We start from the raw sequence: 25,050 nt of genomic DNA, 5'->3' as shown, positions 1-25,050 counted from the left end.
ATGCGTTTATCTTTACCCATGGATGCACAATAAGAACGGACCCATATCGCCTTACTGCCAGCCCACGGAGCTGTAATAATGGATATATTGCACATGTTTGCTGTAATTCATCATTTATAACATATTATACTACATGGGCTGTATGATTAAATCTTGTACCGTAAATGTTGTATTAAATAAAGTTAATATTACCGACGTAGATTAACGTCCCTGTAGCTTCTTATTGCACTAAGAAGCTTATTGCACTGTGTGTATATATATATATATATATATATATATATACAGTGCAATAATTCTTTCATGCTAAATGAAGCTCTGTTGCTTAGATATCACTAGATCCTGTTACAGCGTAATATAAAAGTACATAACGATTGATGTGTAAATTAGCATAATTACTAGCTAACCGCTAGCTGCTAACTGCCGCCTCGTTAATATCAAATCTATCATAACAAACATTACCATGCTGTCATGAACGTGCGGTGCTGTTACGTGTACGCAAATTGACGTGCTTGATGTGAACGAGCATTTTGGGGGGCATGGTTAAAGTTGCGCATGCGCTATGAGCGCACATACGGGTACTTCTCAGGCATGCCGGGTAATCTGTGACGTTTCGCTCTCTCAAAAGTTGGGCCATTTTATCATCATGCGCGAATGAGCAACTCTCATAGGAATGAATGAGGCCCCGCCTCCCACGCTGTATCCAGTTCTTATTATACATCCATGGCTCTAACGCAGTGGTTCTCAAATGGGGGTACGCGGACCCCTAGGGGTACGTTGGAGTTCTGCAGGGGGTACGTGAGATTTATTTTATGTTAATGTATAAAAAAAACATAATTAATACATTTAAACAAACTACTAGTAGTTACGGTGGCCCGGAAGTGCAAGACACCACAGCATTTCACAAAACACAACAGCATTTCAGAAAACACTACAGCATTTCAGAAAACACTACAGCATTTCAGAAAACACCACAGCATATCAGAAAACACCACAGCATTTCAGAAAACACCACAGCATTTCAGAAAACACTACAGCATTTCAGAAAACACAACAGCATTTCAGAAAACGCCGCAGCATTTCAGAAAACGCAACAGCATTTCAGAAAACGCAACAGCATTTCAGAAAACACCACAGCATTTCAGAAAACACCACAGCATTTCAGAAAACACCACAGCATTTCAGAAAACACCACAGCATTTCAGAAAACACAACAGCATTTCAGAAAACACAACAGCATTTCAGAAAACACTACAGCATTTCAGAAAACACTACAGCATTTCAGAAAACGCCACAGCATTTCAGAAAACGCAACAGCATTTCAGAAAACGCTACACCATTTCAGAAAACGCCGCAGTATTTCACAAAACGCCGCAGCATTTCAGAAAACGCAACAGCATTTCAGAAAACGCTACACCATTTCAGAAAACGCCGCAGTATTTCACAAAACGCCGCAGCATTTCACCAAACGCCGCAGCATTTCACAAAACACAACAGCATTTCACAAAACACCACAGCATTTCAGAAAACACAACAGCATTTCACAAAACACCACAGCATTTCACATTGGACGGAAAGGGTATTCCTTTAGGGAGAACACTTCTTGTTTGTGATTGGACAGAGCCAGCCAGAGAAGCACTGCTGTGATTGGTTGTTTTTGCTGCCAGTCAAGAAATGACGCTTCGTGATTGGTCAGCACCCGACAGCGCAACATGTCCCAACACATCAACCGTTAGCTGTTTGCACACACACTCAGAGCTCACAGCTCCTCATATCTGTTCAGAAACTGGACAAAAGTTAAACATGTAAAAACCACAGACTGTCTATGTCATGGCGAATACAGTCGCTGCTTTATTTATGTCTGTATGACGTTGTTGTGAGTGTGGACGGAGCAGCTACAGGTTAGTTTAGCCTGATGGATCCGATTCCATTCAGAAAACACGCATTTTAAAAGCTTTTCGCCTGCCGTCTTGTCTGCACACTTGTCAAAGCATTAATTCATGGTTTTTACTAACCGGTATCAGTATGTAGTTACTTCGGCATCACTTTGAAACGTGTATTACAATTAAATCACGGTCAATATGTTCATTTTGTTGTAGTTGGTATCTCCCATAGGATTTACATGGAGATACGCCCCGCCCCCTCTCCAGCGCGTCTTGTTTGAATGACAGGAGCAAACACAGCTGACAGCCGCGGTGAAACTCGAGCGATTAGAGCGATGCGAATATTGGGTAGTCTACCATAGTATTTACATGGCCCCTTAAAAACCATGAATTAATAAAGCATCAATTCATGTTTTTTTCGCATCGCTCTAATCGCTCGAGTTTCACCGCAGCTGTCAGTGTTTACTCCTGTCATTCAAACAAGACGTGCTGGAGAGGGGACTCGATCAGGCTAAACTAACCTGTAGCTGCTCCGTCCACACTCACAACAGCGTCATACAGACATAAATAAAGCAGCGACTGTATTCGCCATGACATAGACAGTCTGTGGTTTGTACTTGTTTAACTTTTGTCCAGTTTCTGAACAGATATGAGGAGCTGTGAGCTCTGATGCGGCTTTCACACCAGCGCTTTTCCCTTTCTAGCTCCTAGCTAGAGCTTTTCTGGTTCAGCTCCGGTTTCCCTTTTCAGCTCCCGCTCTGTTCACACCGCCCAGAGCTGCCGCTGCTGCGTCATGACCAGAGTTCCCGTTCGAAAAAATGTGTGCCGGTCACCATGTCCGTTAGGATTTAAATCTTCCGGACAAATTGGAAATTTCCCGGTCAAAGGTCTTCTTTGTTATTGAGCTTTAAAACAAATTGATAACAACTCTATATTAAGGATGAAATAATCAAGGCATTCAGATGTATCTTTTATTGAAAAGTGACTTTTAATAAAAGTTCAAACAAGTTCTGCCAATATCGTGCGTAACGGAAAATAAATAAATATAGCCTATATTACGCAAGCCATAATATAATAAACAAAAAACCCATGTTATTCAGCTGTAGACCTACATATAGTCGGATAAAATAAAACATAATAATTATTATTTGTTCACAAACTAAAAGAGTATAGGCCCGTCGTGAGCATTTTAATAAAGGCTCGCAGCTGCCGACTTGTTATCAAATAGCCTTTAAACAAATTGTAACACAAACTCTTTGACAAAACTAGAGCAAAATGCCTAGCTTATGATGTTTTAGCCTACTTTCTACGCTTTTTCAGACCTGTGAAGTGGGTAGCTGCGGATTTAAAATCAAAGGTCCCGAGTGTCTCTCCACAACTGGCAATGCGCATGAGCCGTGTCACCTTGTTCTCGCCAAGCCGACTTCGCTGCGCTGTTTTGATTCTGTTCTGTAGAGAGAATCCTCTCTCTGCCGGCACACTGGAGACAGGGATCACGCATGCTATCTTGGCCAGTGTGGCCCACTCAGGATAGATGTTGCCTAAATCTCTTACGAGGACTTCGCAAGCCGTTAAGAAATGCAAGCCTCCGTATCCGCGGAGCGCTGTCATCACGGGGATGGCATCTCTGTGGGCGCTTGTGGCATCAATGAGAGGGGCACTGGCTTGCGCTGAGTCATCCTCACTGGCAATCCCTTGGCCAAAATGACCAATAATGGTTTTGAGGGCTGGTTCAGCGTATATTTGAAGCGCTGAAGGGACGGAGAAATAATGAATTGTTTTATGTAACGCAAATAAACACATTTAAATAACTTGTGACACAATTTTAGGGAGGCCTATACTTACCACTTTGTGCATTTGGGTATCGGGATGGGTTCAGAAGGACGTCAAAGCTAGTGATAATACTCAGGGACTCTTCAGGAAAGCGGTTGTGTAAAGCATCTATAAGATGTGTAATGTAGCGTACGCGGACATTACTGAAAGCCTGCCGGGACCGGTCATCTGCGTGTGTCACATTCACATCCCTGTACATGCCATTTTGGCAATCTGCCTGAAACCTCTCTTCTTCGGGACCGGGGGAATCCCTCAACTGTGTGAGTGCCGCAACTGATGCGTGAACCATTGGTCGGATTGTGGCCAGATTGACATCCTCTTTCTGGAAAACCAAATTAAGTTTGGTCATAACAGGTAGCACATCAGCCAGTGCGTGAGTCCAGGCGATAAAGCAGTATGGCTGGATTTGACCAAGGATGCCTTTTGCTTGGGCATTTCCTCCAACAGCCTCTTCATGTAGCTCCATCACCAGAGCAGGCCAGTTTAGCTTGATACCCTCCACTGCCCTGTGCAAGGATAACCAGCGGACAGCGCACTGCTGCTTTAGGCTTTTCACATCTTCATCCCCGAGCGCTGCTGTCATTTGACGGAGGCGATTGGTCCTGCTGGCTGAGTGCTTGTAAAATGAGTACACAGAGGATACTGTGCGCTTGTAAACTCCTACTTGGTCCACAGCTTTTGCAGCATCTAGCGCGGCCAGCGCAACTCGGTGGGCAACACAGTGCACCTGAATGCAAAACGCACTCTCTCTCTTCAGAAGAGCACCAACTCCAGCACGTTTGCCCATCATTACACTAGCCCCGTCTGAGCCCAGGCCAATGACGCTTGACAGTTTCACATCCCTCTCGCGGAGCACCTCATCCACCTTGTCAAATATGCACTGTGCTGTCCCGGAGTGCACGTCATAGTTTCCCAAAAAACACGTCTCCACTTTTCCTTTAATTTGCAACTTGACGTATATTATCAGCTTTTTGTCCACAGTGATATTAACCGTCTCGTCGATGATTATTCCGATAAAGTCACTCTTCTTTAGTTTTTCGTCCAGCTGCTTAATCAGGACTTCATCTATGGCCTTTTCCATGTCATCAACGGAATCACTGTGCCGGTAAATTCCATCACCTGTGACAAAATCAGGAGCCTTCACTTCTCGTAGTAGCTCAGTCAACCCTGCATACTGATTACCTGCAATGTCGTTTTTAGCCATGTGAAACACTACTTTTAGCTGAGAACATAGCTTCATGTTGGAAGCTTCATTCGCCCTCTCGCAGTGGCCTTTCATTGCGGTTTGTTGTGGTATTGTGTTCACTGACAAAATGTGCTCATTGCTCTGACTGTGTTCAATAAGCGCAGAGGTTCTCATATTTGTTGCTCCTTTGGTGAACCCGTTCTTTCTCCCCGACTTCTCGCAGTGTGAGCAGAACAGAATTTCTTGCCCATCTATAATGTCGCACCTCAGCCAGGTGAATGTATCTTTCCATTCGGGTCTGAACGCGCGGGATCTTTGTTTTTTTCTGTCCGGGGCCAAGGCATCTACGGTCTCATTGACAGCAGGCGGTATCGCCATCTCATTGTCGGTATTATCATCATTAGACCTGCTTGGTTTAAAGAAATAATTTTTAAGCTTAGCTTGTTTTGCCATGTCCGATTTTTCTCATCTCTCTGTCGTCCTGTTGTTATTGTGCGCCCACTTTATCTTACTGAATGAAACAAATGTAACGGGTTCGTTCCACATTACGCCGTGGCCTACAGTGCGCTTGCCTATTAACACAAAAGATAATTTAATTTAAACAAACAAAAACAAAAATCTATTTATTGTTTATTTGAATACACTTTATATTGCGCTAAGGGCAAAATATTTTTACCGGACATGTTGACCGGAGAGATTTAGGTTTGCCGGACTTCCGCATATTTTACCGGTCATTGTCCGGTAATTACCGGCTAACGGGAACTCTGGTCATGACGTCACCGTTTACATCGCTGATTTTCTCCCCAACGGAGCGCGCAACAACAACGGGCCGGGGTCTGCGTCGGGTCGATGATCGTGTTGCTTTTAATCATACGAAGCCAGATTAAATTAAATAACGACTTCTCCAACCTTATACTTTTCTCCAGAGTGCCGTGGTTCATTGTTTATTAATGTGTTTCAGCGGCATTTAGCGACCGCTGCAGTGCTGGCTGCTCTTCCACGGGAGTTTATTCTCCCGTTAGCTCCGGGTTAGCTCACACGGCTCTAAAGTATTCACTGTCTGGCTGTCACACAAGCAGCTGATACATATCCCCAGTTCCCCTTAAGTGAATGTGTGTCAGTCTGAATTGACGCTGTTTGGCATCACAACGCTGTTATGAAAGTTTCTCTGGTATAACATTAGCATAGCAACCGAAGCTAAACTGACTACTTGCTCTGATCTCTCTCGCGTCCGGTTATACTTCACTCGCGTTTATGTCCAAATCTATCAGATCTAGCTAGTTCTAGTTAATTATATGACTGCCTGCGTGTCAAAGGACCTAAACAATAAGCGTTGCTTGGCAACGGCTTGTGGCTGCAAAGTATAGTGCAGCATTATGCATTTGTTTATATGAGGGGTCAAAATCCCATGCTCATAAAATGCTCATATTTTTTTTCTCTTCATTCCCCACGCGCCAAAATAAATAAATAAATAAATATACCAATTTTAGGAAAAGTTACGAAGTTTGAGCAGTGTGGGTTTTATATTAACAGAGTTACACATATTTCAAAACGCGAAGTGTAATAACTGCAGTTTGCCTCCCTGTCAGAATGACAAAGATCCTCAGTGAAGCACAAGCCCATGTTTCTCACTAAATTGTAAGTACAACTTATTAAAAAGATCAGTTCAATGCAACTAATGTCGTCTTAGTGTTATTGCATGATGTTAAAATTGGTTTGCCATGCATTTAGTGATGGATTGTAAACATTTGAAATGTAGCATTTAAGTGTTTCTCAGTTACAAGGTTGTTGTTTTAATAAATCAGACACTGATGGTGCAAGGCTCAGGCTGTACTGTACCTCTTTATATAGGAATTTTTTCCCTAACAAATAGTTTTTGCGCTGATCAGGGGGTACTTGGCTGAATTTTTTTTTCAAAGGGGGTACATTATTGAAAAAAGTTTGAGAACCACTGCTCTAACGGATATAAGAAGAAGATGTTTCTATAATAATGTGGAGGGAGAGTCCTCTCCAGTCAGACTGAGAGGCTCAGTGAGGTAAAGGACTCTGAGTGTTTAGATAGTTCACTTTAGTCTAAGTTATCTCAGTGGGTCTCAAACGTTTTGATCACAATTTATGTAAACACATATTTCCAAGGCGCTCCTTTATAAGTATTGGGATAAATAAATACAGGTTTGAAATCATTTGTATACTACAGTATATCAATGTATACTATAGGACAGTAAACCAAAAATATCGTTTGAAACTGGAGAGATACAAAAATATGCATAAATAAATAATTGTTAACTGGTATAAGATATGAATGAACAACACAAATAAAATAAGTTACATTTATTTGTTATTGGCTATGGTAGGTTATTGGTTATGTTCACATACTTATTTGATTATTAAAATGTAAACCGATCTTTTTCATATGGATGTTTAAAGTTGTACCCCCTAGATCTAGTAGTAATTCTGCTCAAAGTGCACCAGATTGAAGCATTTTACTTTAAAATGTTAAAACATTTCTTCCCGGGGGGGCATACCCCCGGACCCCTCAGAGGATGTGACGTCCATTCCCCAATTCAAACATGTTCATACAATACTGAATACATTTGAAGCCTTGTTGATGCACATTACCTATGCCTATCAATAAGTTTCTGTTTTTGTAGTGTATTTGTCTTTTGTAGAGATTTTTCATTTATTCTTTATATTTCTATTGTGTATTCCTTGGATACTCTATTGATCTTTATCTTTTCTACTGTACGATTCTCTGGAGGGGGGGGCGCCAGTTAAAATCTCGCCTCGAGCAGCCAATTGTCTAGAGCCGGCCCTGTATTAACCTACATTTCACCACTGCCTCTTTTTGCACGAGCTCGTGGGCAGGGCTGTAATTTTGAAAGTCCTTATGTAAATAGGTTGCGCGAGCCTTCTGAAGCTCACACACCGTCAGGAGGAAGTCCGCTCGACCAGGGATTCGGTCGCTGTTGTGAGAGGGCGCTTCGCTTTTCTGACCCCAATGTTTGGCAGCAATGAGGTGAATGAGAAACACTCGTCTGAGGTTTTGAACAGCGTAAAAAGGTAAGCGTTCACTCTTGACTGTCTTTTCTCGGGGAAAAGGGAGAAGTTGTGTTCGCTAGACTACCTGTTGGGGTCTGTGAGGGAGGGTCAGGTGGACCTCATTCATGCCCGGAAGCATGTCCTTTGGCGGGCAGGTGAGCAGTCTCAGCGGCCTCCCTTCCAACTTTTCTTTGTTACCTGGCAATCCTCCATGTATACTTTTTAAATCTGTATGGAAAGAAGACGAGTCACTCTTCAGGGACATAGACATGAGTCGGTCGTCATTGGGGATTGATATCAAACAAACACACCTCGTTTCACACCTCCACCTCTGGAAGCTGGAACAGAAGTTGCCACTGTAAAGTTTGTAAACGTGTTGTGTAATGTCTGCTACATGCCGAATGAAAGAGCAACTCCCTTTGACTCACTTTTAGTTTTTTTAGATGCAATATTACTCATATTTCCCGATACGCAGTATCATATTATGTGCATGTTTTGTTTTTTTAATGGAGTTAGGTCTGGTGAAGCACGTCACATTTAAGCTGTGTTATTGCAGTGAGTTGCTTTTTCAGGTACCGTCTACAAAGGACACATTTTTGGAGAAATAACCTTCTGTTATAGTTAGTGTAAGTTTAATAGTACACGTTCACTTACTCTGGATACAGTTGAAACGTTTTGGGGGATATTTCTTACTTTAAAACGGTATGTCCCCACATAAATTGCAGCATGTTGCAAACCCACAGGTATTGTTTATGTGGCTACAGCGTGCACACGCTTGAACACTAAACTGGCAACCAACAGTTTGAAGTCCACTGCAACTGTAGATATGATTTTGTTCTCCTCTAAGCCTTAGTCTTGCATCAAACTGAAGAAACCACAACTGTGAAATAGTTTCAGGAAATAGCTTCTTGTTCTGACAAGACAGGGCTGTGAGGTAATTGCTTAACTCGTCCCACTGACTGAAGAAAAACAACAAAAGTCATAAAACGTTTTTATGACTGTTTTTATTATCTGTTTATTTTCACATGATTGTTTAGCATTTTAGTCTTGGAAAGGTGCTTTTTATTATCTATCCATCTATTTTCTGCAGACAAATCATTGCTTGTTCATCATTACTAAAATACGAAGAATCCGGTCAGAGATGAAATAAGTATTCAGATGCTAGACCACATAGACCACAGTCTAAAAATACTCTATTGTGCGGTAAAGTCCAATATGTTACTTAAGGTAACAAAAATAAAAGTATGCATTGTAAGAATTGCTTTTTCAAAACTGTTGTTTATTATACAATATTATATGTTAACGTTTCTTTATTTTTTAAATAATTGAATTTGTCAATGTGGGGCACATATGTACTGGAAGACCTGGAACATAAATATATATACACAGATCATGTTATTTATGTAAAAAGTTACTAGTAACCACTATCAAAAGGACAAGAATTTCATGCGAAATATAGTGGAATAGAAGTTCAGGTACCTCAAAATTCAACTTAAGTACACTAACTGAGTCATGTACTTTGTTACTTTCCAATGGATCCAGCCTGCACAACTGTTGTCATCATTTGAAAATGCTACCATCAGGTATTTGTATGTCTGGTATTTTGGAAAACCTGTGTCTTTTTGTTTATTCAAAATGTGCTGACGTCATTGGGGAATGAAAGAAGAAATACAGTCATCTGTATCTGGCATAGTTTACCTGCAGTACTGTACATGTGTCAGCCTGCAGCCAACCTGTAATAAGCTCTCATCTTTTTCCAGCCCTAGCCTACTTATTTGTGGCAGTACCATCCCAAATGTATTTTTTTCCAGTTCGTGTTTCAGTGTACACGTACAGGATCGATTATTACACAGCTCTAACACTACTTTTCTCTTTAGGCTCATGCACAATACATATCAATTGTCTTTCCTGTGAGATATGTATCATTTTAGGCACTTTCATCACATGCGCATTTGTCATCAGTATTAGTCCTATAAGTGACTTGTGAATTATGATGTGATGAATGTCGTACTGTATTATTTTATTTAGACCATACATTGCAGACAAATCTTGTCCTTTTAATCAAACAGTCCAATTAAAGATTCTGGGCTAAAGAAAAACATTTAAAAAATGTTGTGCAACAAAAAACAGAACAATGATAAAAACAGGGGAAATACACCCAACACATACTTAGAAATCAATTAAACTTGACATGCACGTAAATAATAACATCTTGCATTTACTGTGACAGTAATTATTGTTATTTGTAGTTGTAACATTTCAGAACCCTTTACCATATTCACCTTTATGTCTTCCGTTAAATATCGTTTGTTATAAATAATACCATAGTTTACCTGGTATTTTGTGTCACTGCTTTTTTTTCATGCAATTTACTTTTTTGTTTTGCAGCCTGGTTGTTCAAAGTTGTACATGCACTGTTGGTTCCTTTCTTTATTCTGGCCATCTCACTGAATTTCTACTTGCGTAAGAGAGGCATATTGGTCACTCAAATGTGTGAGGTTTGCGAGAGGGGGACGAGGTTGTGTGTAGAAAGGAAGGAAGCTCCAGCTCAGTCCCCTTGAACTGTCTGGCTCTGCTTCACAGCCTTCACATGGCCAAGGCTGGCAGTAAGGACGTTCTCTGAGATGGACTTAAATTGTCAAGTAAAACAGGATCATATTTTCAAACAAGATTTGATGGGATTGTAGATCCCACATTTAGAAATTGTATTGCAGCAGATTTGAAATGCTATAAAGAGGCCATTGATTGTAAGAAAATATGAAATACCATCCCTCTAACATCGCATGATTACATTGTATTGCTGAACGATAATTCTTGAGTTAATCAATTCAATCCTCTGAAATGGGTGCCTTTCACTGGATTAACTGCAGATAAAAAGATCCATATCACACATGAAATAGCCCCACGCACTCTATTAATCAATGGTTATCTTTCCTTCATGACACATTTATCTCAAAACTATTTATCGAGACAATGCTGGAGGCTTTTAAAGGGCTGTTATATCCTTCTTGTAACATTTGATTGCAGATATAGGCACACCTTTTTATATGGAAAATGACTACTTGAGGACTAGGCAGCATCTTGGTGTACTAAAATGAAATGTTGCGTTTACAAATGTGTAAATAGTGATCAGCAGTTAAAATGAATGTTATGGACCACTCGGATGTGTCCCCCTTGATGTATCAGTTAGAAGACTACACTGTTTCACAGGAGTGGACTGTTAATGTTTAATCTTTAGTCATTTTACAGTCAAATCAAGGATCCAATGTTGCTAAATGAAACTGTAGTAGCACTGTACACGGGGTTATTGTGGTCATTTTGTCTGTTGAGGTTAATATGGCTATTTAGAGACTTTATTAATGTGGTGGGTCTTTGTTGAAAGACTGAGCAGTGTTTCCATGAGCAGACCTGTTTGTGTCATAAAGATCTGGATCTGGCTAGCTCTTGCATTTGTTTTGAAAGGAAGTGATACTGTAGGAAGATGCGACCAATATTTTTTTAATTGTTTCCCTTTTAAACACAGCTGTTTGCTGGCTAATACATAAACGTTGCTAGAGCCACCAACGTAAATGCAGTATATAGATGTAAAACCTAGACTTGTATTTCATAAATAAAATGTACATTTTTCATCAAGGAGCTCAATTTGATTTTTTTCTAATCCCACACATGACCAGCCAAAGATGTCATTTGGACGTGCTGACTGTCCCTTTTTAAGATGTGTTTTGTTCTTTCTCTCTGTTCTGATCCTGTCCAATCGATATTGATAGGTTGGCTAGAACTGACTGCAGCAGGCTTCCAAAATGCTTCCAAAATAATTAAAACCTTTTTCAAATCTTTTTTGTTTTTAGAATGTTAACATGATCATTGAGGGGTCATGGACCCATTGACATTTGACCTAATTTCTGTTTCTTGGTTTATGAAGTTATTGATTGTATAGAATCTAATTTGATTGTAAGATGCTCAGACATGAGTGTTGAGAAGTGAAACAGCTAAGCCTATATAATGAGGACAAATATGTTGGTCCTTTACACACTCATGCTGGTTAACTGGTTTGTCTTGTGTAGGCAATGGTGGATAAATCACATTCCAGTTTCAAACAGGAACCACAGACAGGTGCTCCCTTCAGGGCTCCTTTTCTTCAATGAAATGGGCGGTACTTAATATGCAAGTGAGTCATGGTTTCAGTTTAACATTTATTTAGAGAATCTGGAATGATACAGTAAATGGTATGAAAAAGCTTGAACAATAATTGTGATTGCCGTATAAGGTTGTCTTAATCTAATGAAAGGGTTCAACAGGACATGACTCTGGATTCAATTGAATACAAGAGGATGTTGATTATAGCAGCTTGTGCTTTAAGGTCCTTACACACCAAGCCGATTTTCAGAGTCGATGGATGTCGGGCCGTCGATGAGTGTCGTGTCGCCCTACTCAGATTGGTGTGTCTTGGTGTGTACTGCACCGTCGTGTCTTTTCGGCCGTGCCGACACCTTCCGCCGCCGATTCGACATGTTGAATCGGGAGGCTGTCGGCCAAAGGCTGTCGGTCAAATAAATCACTCTGATTGGCTGTTCAGCTAGCGAATCAGTGCATGAGAAGCGAAACGGAAGTGAGGGACCCAAACAAACTATTAAGAAGGCAAATCTGAGATTTCATTTAACTCCAGCTCTCGACACGGGTTCGGGAAAGCCCCATGAGCTTCTCGCTGTAGAGTGAAAATGGAACGCACACGCTATTTGTTGTTTGTTTATATCACGCAGTCTGTTCTTCTTCTCTCGGTGTATCACGCAGTCTGTCTTCCGGTTGTTGCCTCTTTTGAATGATGAATACACACTACCGCCGCCTGCTGGTAAGGAGAGTTATTGCCACTCACGCATGCGCAGTTCGTACGTGCAACTTGGTCGTCGGCTGAAGTCTTTGCGGTGTGCGAAACATGGCCAAGACGCAGGAGACGTGAGGCGACGTTCCGTCGGGACGTGTTCTTTGGTGTTCTTTGGTGTCAGTTTGGTGTGTAAGGACCTTTAGACCCCATTTACACGGGAACGAAACGGGTTGTATCCGCATAGTTTCTCTTGTGTATAGCCCTTTCATTTACACAAGGCCGTAACAAAACGATAGAAACAGACCCCGCAAACGATAACGGGTCCCAAGGTGGATAGATCTGCAAACGGAACGCTCTGGGGGGTCAAACGGCTCCGTGTAATCGCCTCTATACGATCATTTCCCGATAGATGAAGCCATAGCCCCGCCTCTCCCCACCTCTGCTGCTCACTGCTGTAGCATGGTCAGTAGCTACTGTCAGTAGCTACTGCTAGTGCTACTGAACATGCTACAGATGTTAGTACAAAATCTACAGCTCGACCATGCTACAGATGTTAGTGCAAAATCTACAGCTCCTCTACCACAACCATCAGCAACAAGTGGACATGGAGAATTACATGAACTACTACTTGTTGCTAAATCCACCGCGGGGCATAAACAGAAGGGCAACCATGGCAACCATGCTCCGGGGTCTTCTTCGCTGCTTTTGGTGTATTTTGTGGCGGCAGCAGCGCCACTTACAGTGTACTACAGCGTTTCCAGCGGGTCGAGCGGTCTCGTGTGAACAGACACGTTAAATGAATCGAATGCGTGTGAACGGAAGACTTTTTTGAAAACGCATACTGTGGGTAAACGCAAACGTTCCCGTGTAAAGGCAGCTTTAAGGCCGCTACACACCCACCTGAGACCAAAGAACGCGTACCGAAGGCGTCCCGACTTTTACGTCAGCTACGTCGCCTGCATCGGCTATGCCGCCCGCTACGCCGCCCGCCTACGAACACACTGCAAATACTTCAGTCGACGAGTGGCAATAACTGTCCTTACCAGCAGGCAGCGGTAGTGTGAACAGCCAATCAGAGTGATTGCTTGGGCCGACTTTATCTGACCTCCCGCGGGAGGTGTGAAAAGGTGCCGTAAAGAGATGACGGTGCGGGACACACCAACCTGAGTAGGGCGCCGCGAATGCCCGACTGCCTCTGACGGCCTCTGACTCCCAAAATCGGGTTGGTGTGTAGCCAGTTTTAGAGGCGATGAAGGTGTCGATGTTAGAGGAGGGAGCGGAGTGTGTGGGAGAGAAACTCCCTCTGGGGGGAACTTTGGGATGTTGTCAAACTGATAGATGTCTATGCCTGCTGCCTACAAGCTGCAGTTTCTATAAAATGGATTGGGTTACCCAATGTTGTAATCCCATTGGATTGAATACATTTATGTAACCGTCCACTAGTTCCAGATAAGTCTGTTTTGCAGTTAGGAAAAAGAGGGATTTTAAAATGCTCCAAAAATATATTTTTGGCACATTTGACATTTAACTAATGACTGTTAAAACAGGGACAGGAAAATATCTGGCCTTAAACATGTAGTTAACTCCAACTAAAACATTACATAAGGATTTCAAACCAACACAATTTATCTTTTAAAACCATAGTGGACCTTTAGACCATGACACAATTGTGTACTTTAGATAGTCCTTTCAGTCAACTGGTACTTCAGCAGATCATCAGTCAGCGGCTCTTTCCACTATCTAATCCTCATACTTGGGTCCTGCCTCCATTTTTTGTTTCTGAATCTAGATTATCTGAGTATTAGATTACGAATTCTCTCCAAACTGGATGGGTGGTTGTAGACTTAACCGTGGAAAAACCCTTTTATCCCTCCTCTAGCTATAGCTCAAATCTATTTGGGGACAAATATGTTGGTGAAAACAGTTAGCCTGCTGTTATAGGTTATGTTGTATTTGTGATTACATGTCATGTTTTATAAAGATGTTAATCTCATTTATATCCAAGCTGTGTTTTCAACTTCACTTTTTACTTCACTTCTATCTCTGCGGGTTTTGTAAACATTGATTATTGTCTTGTTCCTCGCTCTGGTAATTATTGTAAGTACTCTGATAAATTGCATATTAAGCACACTTTACAAGTATTTGACAATGAGATAAAAAAAAAAATGTATATCTTTATAAATCAAAGCTTTATATCTCCTTATTTACAGTATTGTCATATATCGCTCTATACAGAGGGCGGCTGGTGGATTTGTTTCTAGGTACAGTAGGGCTGTGCCACATGCAATCAATTTCAGCAAACATCCCAGTATGACTTAATGCAAAAAAAAACAAGAGTTTTCCGTGTTAATTTACCAGTCTTAAATTGTAATGCCTCCATAAACAATTTAAGCATTTGAGACTGAGGACTATTGAAGAAGATTGAAGATTCAACTTATTGTCATTACGTAGTACAGGTACTATGTAACAAAACGGTTTCTCTGCATTTGACCCATCCTAGTGTTAGGAGCAGTGGGCTGCCATTATGTACGGCGCCCGGGGACTATGTACAAAAACCTAAAAACAATGGCATTAGCAATACTGTGGTGAGAACCCACCCCCTCCAGGACACCCTGTCCTCACTGTGCAGCTCCTTCAGCGACAGGCTGCTGCACCCCAGCTGTCGCACGGAGAGATACCGCAGGTCCTTCCTTCCTGCAGCGGTCAGACTATACAACCAGCAGCCCCTAGTAAACCCCCCCCCCCTCCCCTACACACACACACAACACAGACTATATCACCCCTTGCTGCTAAATACCAATCAACTATGTGCAATATATATATATGCCGTTAATAACTGTGTAATTTATAACTGGCTGCTAATCCTTAGAACCGTTACAAGGTGTGTTTTTTTGCATTTTGTATCTTGTAAATTGTGTAACTTGCTGCAGTTAAATACCATCATACTATGTGCAATATGTGCAATATATATATTATATACATATGCCATTAATAACTGTGTAATATATACCTGGCTGCTAAATCCTAAGAACTGTTACAGGATTTGTATTTTGGAAAGTATTTTTCTTTTACTTTTATTTTTTATATTATATTTTTATTATATCATAACTTAGTACTTTTTTCTTAACATAGATAACATTAAGCTGTCTGTGGCTCTTTCCTGCTGTAACGATGCAAATTTCCCCTCTGTGGGACTAATAAAGGTATTCTGATTCTGATTCTGAGAAAACGTGGATGTTTTTTTGACAGTTTATTTGTAGAGGAATTTTGCTCTTCTCTCCTTCTGGGTGGCAAACCTCTCAATGACCTTCTTATTAAAGTCAGGAATGTCCCTGACAAGTTTCTTCTCCATGGAGAGCATAGCCAGAGCATTGAGGCGATCCTGTGACATGGTGTTTCTCAGGAAGGTCTTGATCCTCTTCAAAGTAGAGAAGCACCTCTCAGATTCAGCTGTTGTCATTGGTGTGGTGATGAGGATCCTGAGAAGACTGACAGTCTCTGTGAAAGTGCTCTGAAGGTTGTTCTCCATGAAAAACTGGTACAGCCTTGAACTTGCTGTTATCATAGATGAGGCACAGTTCTGTTTTGAGCTTGGCCTTGTTCAACATGGGGTACGCCTGCACTGTCGTTTGAAGTGCTGCATCAGGGAACTTCACACTGTGTTGTTGGAACAACTCTCCATGCTGATGAGGTCCCGGGTGAAGGAGAACCGCTCCTTTGCGTGCATCAGGATGGTATCACATACCTGTAAAAGATATATCATTATCTCAAATTGAAATAAAGCTGTGAAAGTGATGCTGAACACATATTTCCAAGTCAAGTATATGACTACTAAGGTTTTAACACCATTACTCCTAATTGTACTTCACAGCATGTTTCCTTCTCCTGATCTTTAACTCTATTGCTTTCCACAACAAAACAAGGCTTACAGTGGCATTTCAATGAATAAACCACATCTTTTCTGTTACATGTGAGGATGCCTTATCCTTTTTGTGACTGCTCTGACATAAACCTGGAATCTACAAAAATAGTTAACAAAAATATGAATGCCAATATATAAATTGCAGACTGCCTGCTGCATCATTCGACCATTGTGGCAATATGCCATCCTGTGCGCAGTGTCGGTTTAGGTTTTATTTTGGCTACATACCACAAGCACGATATAATATATTCTAGGGCAAACACTGACAGATCACAACTTACCTCTGTAGCCAGCCTCTGTTGTTCTCCTGCTCCCAGCGTCCTCCGTCTCTTGATGGGCTCCTGCGGCTGGTCAGATGCACTGTCCGCACTCAGAGAGGAAATGGAGGCCCTGGTCCAAAACATAAAGTTTAGGTTGCTAACTTGCCATGAAACTCATTAATGTGCAATTATATTCATTGTGTGCAATATACTCATTGTTGTTTACAGTATATGTATATAATTCATTATAAACTATTTCTTTTTTACTTTTGTCAGTTTAAAAAAAAAAAACTTATTTATATAACATTCATGAGCCAGATGCAATGTAATTTCGTTCTGCTGTGCACTTGTCCTGTGTATAGTATGAATAACAACTAGGCCTAAATTAACCTTGAATCAATAACAACTAGGCCTCCTCTAGAAATAGCCCGCTAAAAAGAGAACCAGCGTCGTAGGACCGGAAAGCCCGAGTTTTCCCTGAAGTCAGCCGGCTAAGCGAAAATCCGGCTTCGTAGTACAGGCCTCTGATGGACACCTGAATAAGCCTGTTATTACAAACTTTGTTTATGAACTACTTTACAGTACCTGCATTATTATCCAAATCTGAGTGTCTTCTCTTTCCTTTTTAAATACTAAAACAAATATAATTGTGATGTGATACATGATATTCATTCACTTTGATGACATGGGCATGGCACATTTAGACAGTTGGAAGTGAGGAACTGATCTTTTCTAAATGTTTTCTCAGCCAAAATATAGTTATTTACCTGAGCGTCGATGCACAAGCACCAGCTGGCAGTAGGTGGAGATGTCCGTCTGCTTGAATGGCGATAAAATCAGCGCTGTTTACCTCCTCCAGAATGTAATCCCTCAGCACTGACAACATGCAGTCCAACAGCTCGTTTTGTACTGTCTTTGAAGTGCCTTTAAAAACGGTGGCGGTCTTTAGGTGCTCCTCCAGCACAGTGTCCAGGGAGGAAACAAAATCCACCAATCCCCTGAAAATGCCAGGGTTGACTGAAGAGTCAGTCTTGTCATGCCCACGCAAAGCCAACTCAAACGCCCCACCAAACTTCACACAATTGATTATTTTGCATAGAATATGCCTGTTTTTGTCCACCTCCTCATTGTGTTTCCTCACCACAATCCTGTGGCGCTCGTTCAGCTGCGTAGCAATGTTCACTCTGCCTAGCGTGGCTAGCTTCATAGCATTGTCCATGTGTGCTCTGGTGTTCTCATTCTTCCTCACTTTCTCAGACAGCCAGGTGCTTCATATCCCTCACTCCAGTTGTTGTCCATGCTGCATCTGTCCCCGTTGTTTTAAAAACCAAGCAAGGAAAGCAAAATAAGGCATTAGCATGACTGCATCCAGCTAGCCAGCTAGCCTTTCTCACTATTCTACTGTTTGATGACAATATCAGGTTGATCTGGGCCCAGCTCTTTCACCTGAAGTTTGTCCGCCAAACTTCTTCTCTCAAACGACTCTTGGATGAGAGATTTCACCGAGTTAGGGTTGAGTCTTGGGGTAGTGCTCACGCTCGCCATGGTCTTTGTTGTTAAAATGGCGCCCGCAGAGACTGGTCCTGGTTATATCAGTTACTTGGGGCGATACAATAATCGCCCCTCCGGAAGAAGTTTTGAGGGCGCTGATTGGCTACATTTTATGACACTCGTTAATATCTTGAATCAACAATTGGCTAACATGCTACAGAGACCCACCTCCGTGGGGCGATTTCTCCATCGCCCCAGCACAGTACTTCAGTCATACTTATACAGTGTATAGGAAAAGCAATTTAAATAAAGTTTAAAAAAAATAGAAAAGCATTTCCTTGTATGTGTATGGTTTAAGGAGGGCGGCGCCCTATCGCCCCCTATGGGCCAGCCGCCACTGGCTCTATATAGAATCGGAACTCCAGCTCATAACTTAATGTCATATGCTAATTGCTAACTTGCTAATAGCCCTATAATATAACTGATTACCTGGAGCTAACAATGAAACGTTACTTTAACTTCCACCCAGATTTGTTGGGCAAAATCACACAAGTAATACATTTTCTAGATCTGTGTACAAAAGTGAAATGCAGGTATTGTTGGACTGGAGATGTTTTGATACTACTTTGACTTTGAGTTATGACACAGGCCCATCTGCATTGAAAGGTCAGCATAATTTACAGCAATAGTGCAAACACAATCAAACCAAATCATCCTCCAGACTCAGGTGTAAGAAAGTTATTTCTTTTGCGAGGTAGTGTGAGTCAAAAACATCAGAACTGTTCTGAATCAATAACACATTCTCCCATGTAACTTGAATGATGGGAATAAAGAACCTGTTCAAATTGTCTGATTCCTTAATAGCGCATCCAACTTGTTCCCATGTGCAGTATTGTAACGTCATATTCATGTGGTATCTTGTACCAGTTTATATGGGACCAGATCCACCCTGTAGATTTAAAGAAACAATTAAAAAATGCTTTTGATAATTAAGGATTTATAATGGTTTACACTGACTGCGGTTTAAAAAAAAGAAAAAAAGAAGGTTTGCAGCTGCACCCAAAGATTTCTCAGGAGTCCATAAGAAAATCAACTTTTAAGAGGAATTGATAATGGATTCAGTATTGTTAAATGTTATCAATTTCCATTCCTATTCATGTTTGCCACAGTTCCTGCATATTTCCAGTTAATGTTACTATTATGAGAACTGCACCTACAATATAACACATGTTTAGCTAGTGATTTAGGGTGTTATGAATGTGTTGACTGATGTGTCATTTCCTTTATCCTTTTAAGTGAGCATATCAATGAGTCAAAGTTAAAAAAGAAAATGTATGTCGTTATACATGTGATAAGATGATTATGATAAATTGATATTATTCATTACATGACTTTACTTAGTACATTAAAGATTAGTATATTTCTAGTAGACCTGTGCCTTTCTTAAACTCAAAGTATCTACAGTGAAAAATGTTTTTGATGTGGAAATCCACGGTATGGATTAGATGTATAATTAGTTATCATTTGCAATGTGCTCTAGCGTCATGCTGTAATCTGCTTTCTGGACCTTGTTGCATTTTTTTTTTTTTTTTTTACTCCAGCAGGAATTCAGGTGTGAGCTTTTGTTTTTATAAGGGCACATAAAGAGATAAAGTTACCGTCTTAAGTCTTCCGTAATTTGACCCAGAAGATTTGTTTTATGATCATCTTGGGGAAATTCCAGAAGACTATTGATGTTAGATAAAGATTATTTCCTCCCTCTCCGTCTTCCTTCTTCCTTTTAGTTCTATTGATTTGGTTCCAAAAGCTGACAATAGTTTAAATATTTGAAAACATGAAACTAGTGCCCCTCCTCCACTGACTGCTTGCTGTAGCTTCACATTGAAGGACTGATATGGACAAGGTCCTTCTCATCTAGCTTTGGTGAAATAACTTGTATTTCTGCACTGTCCCTGCAAAAGTAAACAATAAAATAATCGGAAAGTGTGCATTCATATGAAATAACGCCAGTTATTTTGGGCCAACAGAAGAATGTGTGAGTCTGAATGACAGTTTCCCAGCCAGTTGTGATAAAGTGATAACTTTTGGCAGACACTGAATTTCCACTCTTGGATGAGAGATATCACCGAGTTAGGGTTGAGTCTTGGGGTAGTGCTCACGCTCGCCATTGTCTTTGTTGTTAAAATGGCGCCCGCAGAGACTGGTCCTGGTTATATCAGTTGCTTACTTGGGGCGATACAAGAATCGCCCCTCCGGAAGAAGTTTTGAGGAAGCTGATTGGCTACATTTTATGACACTCGTTAATATCTTGAATCAACAATTGGCTAACAGAGACCCATCTCCGTGAGGCGATTCCTCCATCGCCCCAGCACAGTACTTCAGTCATACTTATACAGTGTATAGGAAAAGCAATTTAAATAAAGTTTAAACAAATAGAAAAAGCATTTCCTTGTGTGTGTGTGTGTGTGTGTGTGGTTTAGGGAGGGCGGTGCCCTATTGCCCCCTATGGGCCAGCCGCCATTGGCTCTATATAGAATCGGAACTCCAGCTCATAACGTATTGTCATATGCTAATTGATAACTTGCTAATAGCCCTATAATATAACTGATTACCTGGAGCTAACAATGAAATGTTACTTTAACTTCCACCCAAATTTGTTGAGCAAAATCACAAGAGTAATATATTTTCTAGATCTGTGTACAAAAGTGAAATGCAGGTATTGTTGGACTGGAGATGTTTTGTTACTACTTTGGCTTTGAGTTATGACACAGGCCCATCTGCATTGAAGAGATAAAGTTACCGTCTTAAATCTTCCGTAATTCGACCCAGAAGATTTGTTTTACGATCATCTTGGGGAAATTCCAGAAGACTATTGATGTTAGATAAAGATTATTTCCTCCCTCTCCGTCTTCCTTCTTCCTTTTAGTTCTATTGATTTGGTTCCAAAAGCTGACGATAGTTTAAATATTTGAAAACATGAAACTAGTGCCCCTCCTCCACTGACTGCTTGCTGTAGCTTCACATTGAAGGACTGATATGGACAAGGTCCTTCTCATCTAGCTTTGGTGAAATAACTTGTATTTCTGCACTGTCCCTGCAAAAGTAAACAATAAAATAATCAGAAAGTGTGCATTCATATGAAATAACGCCAGTTACTTTGGGCCAACAGAAGGATGTGTGAGTCTGAATGACAGTTTCCCAGCCAGTTGTGATAAAGTGATAACTTTTGGCAGACACTGAATTTCCACTCTTGGATGAGAGATATCACCGAGTTAGGGTTGAGTCTTGGGGTAGTGCTCACGCTCGCCATTGTCTTTGTTGTTAAAATGGCGCCCGCAGAGACTGGTCCTGGTTATATCAGTTGCTTACTTGGGGCGATACAAGAATCGCCCCTCCGGAAGAAGTTTTGAGGAAGCTGATTGGCTACATTTTATGACACTCGTTAATATCTTGAATCAACAATTGGCTAACAGAGACCCATCTCCGTGAGGCGATTCCTCCATCGCCCCAGCACAGTACTTCAGTCATACTTATACAGTGTATAGGAAAAGCAATTTAAATAAAGTTTAAACAAATAGAAAAAGCATTTCCTTGTGTGTGTGTGTGTGTGTGTGTGTGTGGTTTAGGGAGGGCGGTGCCCTATTGCCCCCTATGGGCCAGCCGCCACTGGCTCTATATAGAATCGGAACTCCAGCTCATAACGTATTGTCATATGCTAATTGCTAACTTGCTAATAGCCCTATAATATAACTGATTACCTGGAGCTAACAATGAAATGTTACTTTAACTTCCACCCAGATTTGTTGAGCAAAATCACAAGAGTAATATATTTTCTAGATCTGTGTACAAAAGTGAAATGCAGGTATTGTTGGACTGGAGATGTTTTGATACTACTTTGGCTTTGAGTTATGACACAGGCCCATCTGCATTGAAGAGATAAAGTTACCGTCTTAAATCTTCCGTAATTCGACCCAGAAGATTTGTTTTACGATCATCTTGGGGAAATTTCAGAAGACTATTGATGTTAGATAAAGATTATTTCCTCCCTCTCTGTCTTCCTTCTTCCTTTTAGTTCTATTAATTTGGTTCCAAAAGCTGACAATAGTTTAAATATTTGAAAACATGAAACTAGTGCCCCTCCTCCACTGACTGCTTGCTGTAGCTTCACATTGAAGGACTGATATGGACAAGGTCCTTCTCATCTAGCTTTGGTGAAATAACTTGTATTTCTGCACTGTCCCTGCAAAAGTAAACAATAAAATAATCAGAAAGTGTGCATTCATATGAAATAACGCCAGTTACTTTGGGCCAACAGAAGGATGTGTGAGTCTGAATGACAGTTTCCCAGCCAGTTGTGATAAAGTGATAACTTTTGGCAGACACTGAATTTCCACTCATCGCTTCAAATATGAAAGTGACTCCTCTCTGTCTGTGATATGGCAGAGGTCCATAAAACACCAGCTAGCTTTGACTGCTCCACTGTCAACAACGGCACTGAGGTAAAGCCTAGAAATCCTGTATTTAAAAAACACTGTTGCACAAATAGGTTTCAAACAGTGAATCAAGCTAAAATAGTGTGGGATCCTCGGTGCAAGCCGAAGGGACTATTCAGTGGACATTTACATTTCCGCAGCATCTGCAATAAACATGAACAGCTAGAAGATCTCCTCCTTGAGTCCAATATTGACTGTTTGGGAATATTGAAATCTTGGATAAAACAGTCGTCACCATCCACTCTTGTATCTATGTCAGGGTATAATGTGTTTAGGAAGGACAGACTGAAGGGAAAAGGAGGGGGTGTGTTGCTTTATGTGATAAATACCTTTACTTGTAGGGAGATTGCACTCCCAGCTAATATTGAGTTTGATTGTGTTGGTGTGGAAATCAAACTATCTGAGGAAATGCCCCTCACCATGATTTGCCTGTATCGACAACGCACCACTAAGGTGGATTTCTATGACGAGGTAAAACTCCTGCTGAATTCCTGTGACTCCAACAAAGAGCTAATTATTGAGACTTTAATATCAACTGGAATGACAAACAAAATAGAAAGAGCTTAAAACGGATCATGGATAAACACAACTTAATACAACTAATGGATCAACCGACTAGAACAGGGGTACTCAAATACAAATCTTAAAGGTCCAAAAAAATTGTTTCAATAAGACAAAGGTCCGTTTATTACGGTCATTCAAACGTTTAAACAATTGCAACAAGATTCTTAACACGAGGTTGCAAAAACAAAAATAATCTGTATGCAGCAGTTTTCATTGTTATTGTGTCTGTGCTTGATCCCTCAGAGTCGCAGTGTAAGAGCTGCACAGTTATGAATAAAGGCAGCTGCACCCTCTTTCATTCAGCATTCCCATTATTGCTTTATAAATGTCTTGCCCCCTTGTGTGTCCACTGAGGTTCGTCAGGCCCAACACATCTTCAACAAACTCCCCCTTTGCCTTATCATAAAAACTCACAAACACCAGCAACTGAGCATTGTCAGTGGTGTCAGTGGACTCATCCACAGCTAAGGAAATGCACTGTGCATTTTTTATTCCATCAAAAAGCTGATTAATCAAATCACCAGCCAGTATTTATGTTCTTCTGGTTGCTGTGGAATCTGAGAGGGGGATTTGCTTGATTTGCTTGATTTGACCTGTTATTTCCTCTTTTTGTTTGCCTTCAAACATGGTCTCCATCACTTCAGTCATGCATTCTTTTATACTTCAGTTATTATCCAGTGGAATGTCCTTACCTACTGGCCTAGTTAAATCAAAGTGGTTACTTTTTTTTGTCTGGGCAGTGTAGTTTTACACACCGTCTTATTTGACTTTCTCAGGACTTAAAACTGTTTTTTGGGGGCAGACCCCCACAAAGAAAAAAATATATTTACACACGTAAGGTCATCATCTTAACAGTGTAGTATGCTCATCCGTGAGCAGAGCATCAAGTTGACATGTCTATTACAGCTGAATGCGGCGATTACCATTTTGTTCAGCAAAACGCCTCACAAAATTAGTAAGATCCAAAGCTTTAGTGCGTTTTGATTCAATGCGGAGTACAGCCAAACTTGACAGGCTCTTCTCTGACTGTCATTGTAGACCGCAAATACCTCATTCCTTCTGTACTTGGGTCAATCATATTTCCACGCTCGCGCCAGGGCCGGGGGAGGGGTTACAAGACGTGCATCTTGTGCTGCATTCACTTGCACTCGGACATTAGAGACTTTCTCTCATAAATGTCAGATGAGCCACAACTTTTCTTTCAAAACAAAGCTGCCAACTGGGGTGGCAGCTGGGGTGGCAAGGCCTATTTTGAGCCTCGGTAGGTGAAACTAGGCTACTAGCTACAGTACAGATGCAACTAGATGAGCTGTTAACTCTCGCTCTGACTTTTTTTTTTTTAAACTCTCGCTCTGACTCAGACAGGTTGAAAGAGACGAGACACGCATTTTTCCCACCCGCATTCCGCGAAGACCCACCCTACTGTGCCTCTGATTCGCAGACTGTTGGTGGGGGGAAGAAACGCTAACGGGATGCTGAATGTGATTGGACCAAAGCGTTGACAGACACACACAGATAGTGGAACAGTCGGAGATGCAGAGCGCTGTTTGCAGTGGACAT

General features: G+C 41.1%; 2 protein-coding genes across 4 annotated transcripts in view; one reads left to right on the top strand and one right to left on the bottom strand.

Annotated features, from left to right (window-relative positions):
* Positions 1–2,845: 2,845 nt before the first annotated feature.
* Positions 2,846–5,560, bottom strand: LOC117484254 (zinc finger protein 862-like). The gene is made up of 2 exons (XM_034132720.1): positions 3,726–5,560; positions 2,846–3,631 (listed from the first exon to the last, which is right to left on the bottom strand). Exons 1-2 carry the CDS (start codon positions 5,350–5,352, stop codon positions 3,180–3,182), a joined length of 2,079 nt encoding a protein of 692 aa, XP_033988611.1. The 5' UTR covers positions 5,353–5,560; the 3' UTR covers positions 2,846–3,179.
* Positions 5,561–7,761: 2,201 nt separating this feature from the next.
* Positions 7,762–25,050, top strand: part of LOC117484246 (multiple C2 and transmembrane domain-containing protein 2-like) — a 67,865-nt gene continuing 50,576 nt past the window's right edge. For 2 of the 3 annotated variants that reach the window (XM_034132710.1, XM_034132708.1), the window contains exon 1: positions 7,762–7,959. The gene's annotated coding sequence lies outside the window, so the exon portion shown is untranslated. The remainder of the gene's footprint in view (positions 7,960–25,050) is intronic. The other variant, XM_034132709.1, reaches the window with a different exon arrangement.

Source organism: Trematomus bernacchii, unplaced genomic scaffold (assembly GCF_902827165.1).
Source record: "Trematomus bernacchii unplaced genomic scaffold, fTreBer1.1, whole genome shotgun sequence".
Taxonomy (NCBI): Eukaryota; Metazoa; Chordata; class Actinopteri; order Perciformes; family Nototheniidae; genus Trematomus; species Trematomus bernacchii.
The sequence above is the reverse complement of the archived record's forward strand: the minus strand, read 5'-3'. Positions and strand labels throughout refer to the sequence as shown.

Excerpts from the sequence above, each read along its gene's own strand:
- LOC117484254 (XM_034132720.1), bottom strand. The coding sequence starts at position 5,352 with ATGGCAAAACAAGCTAAGCTTAAAAATTATTTCTTTAAACCAAGCAGG. Across the intron at positions 3,632-3,725 it reads ATACCCAAATGCACAAAGTG|CGCTTCAAATATACGCTGAA; the intron begins GTAAGTATAGGC and ends CCGTCCCTTCAG.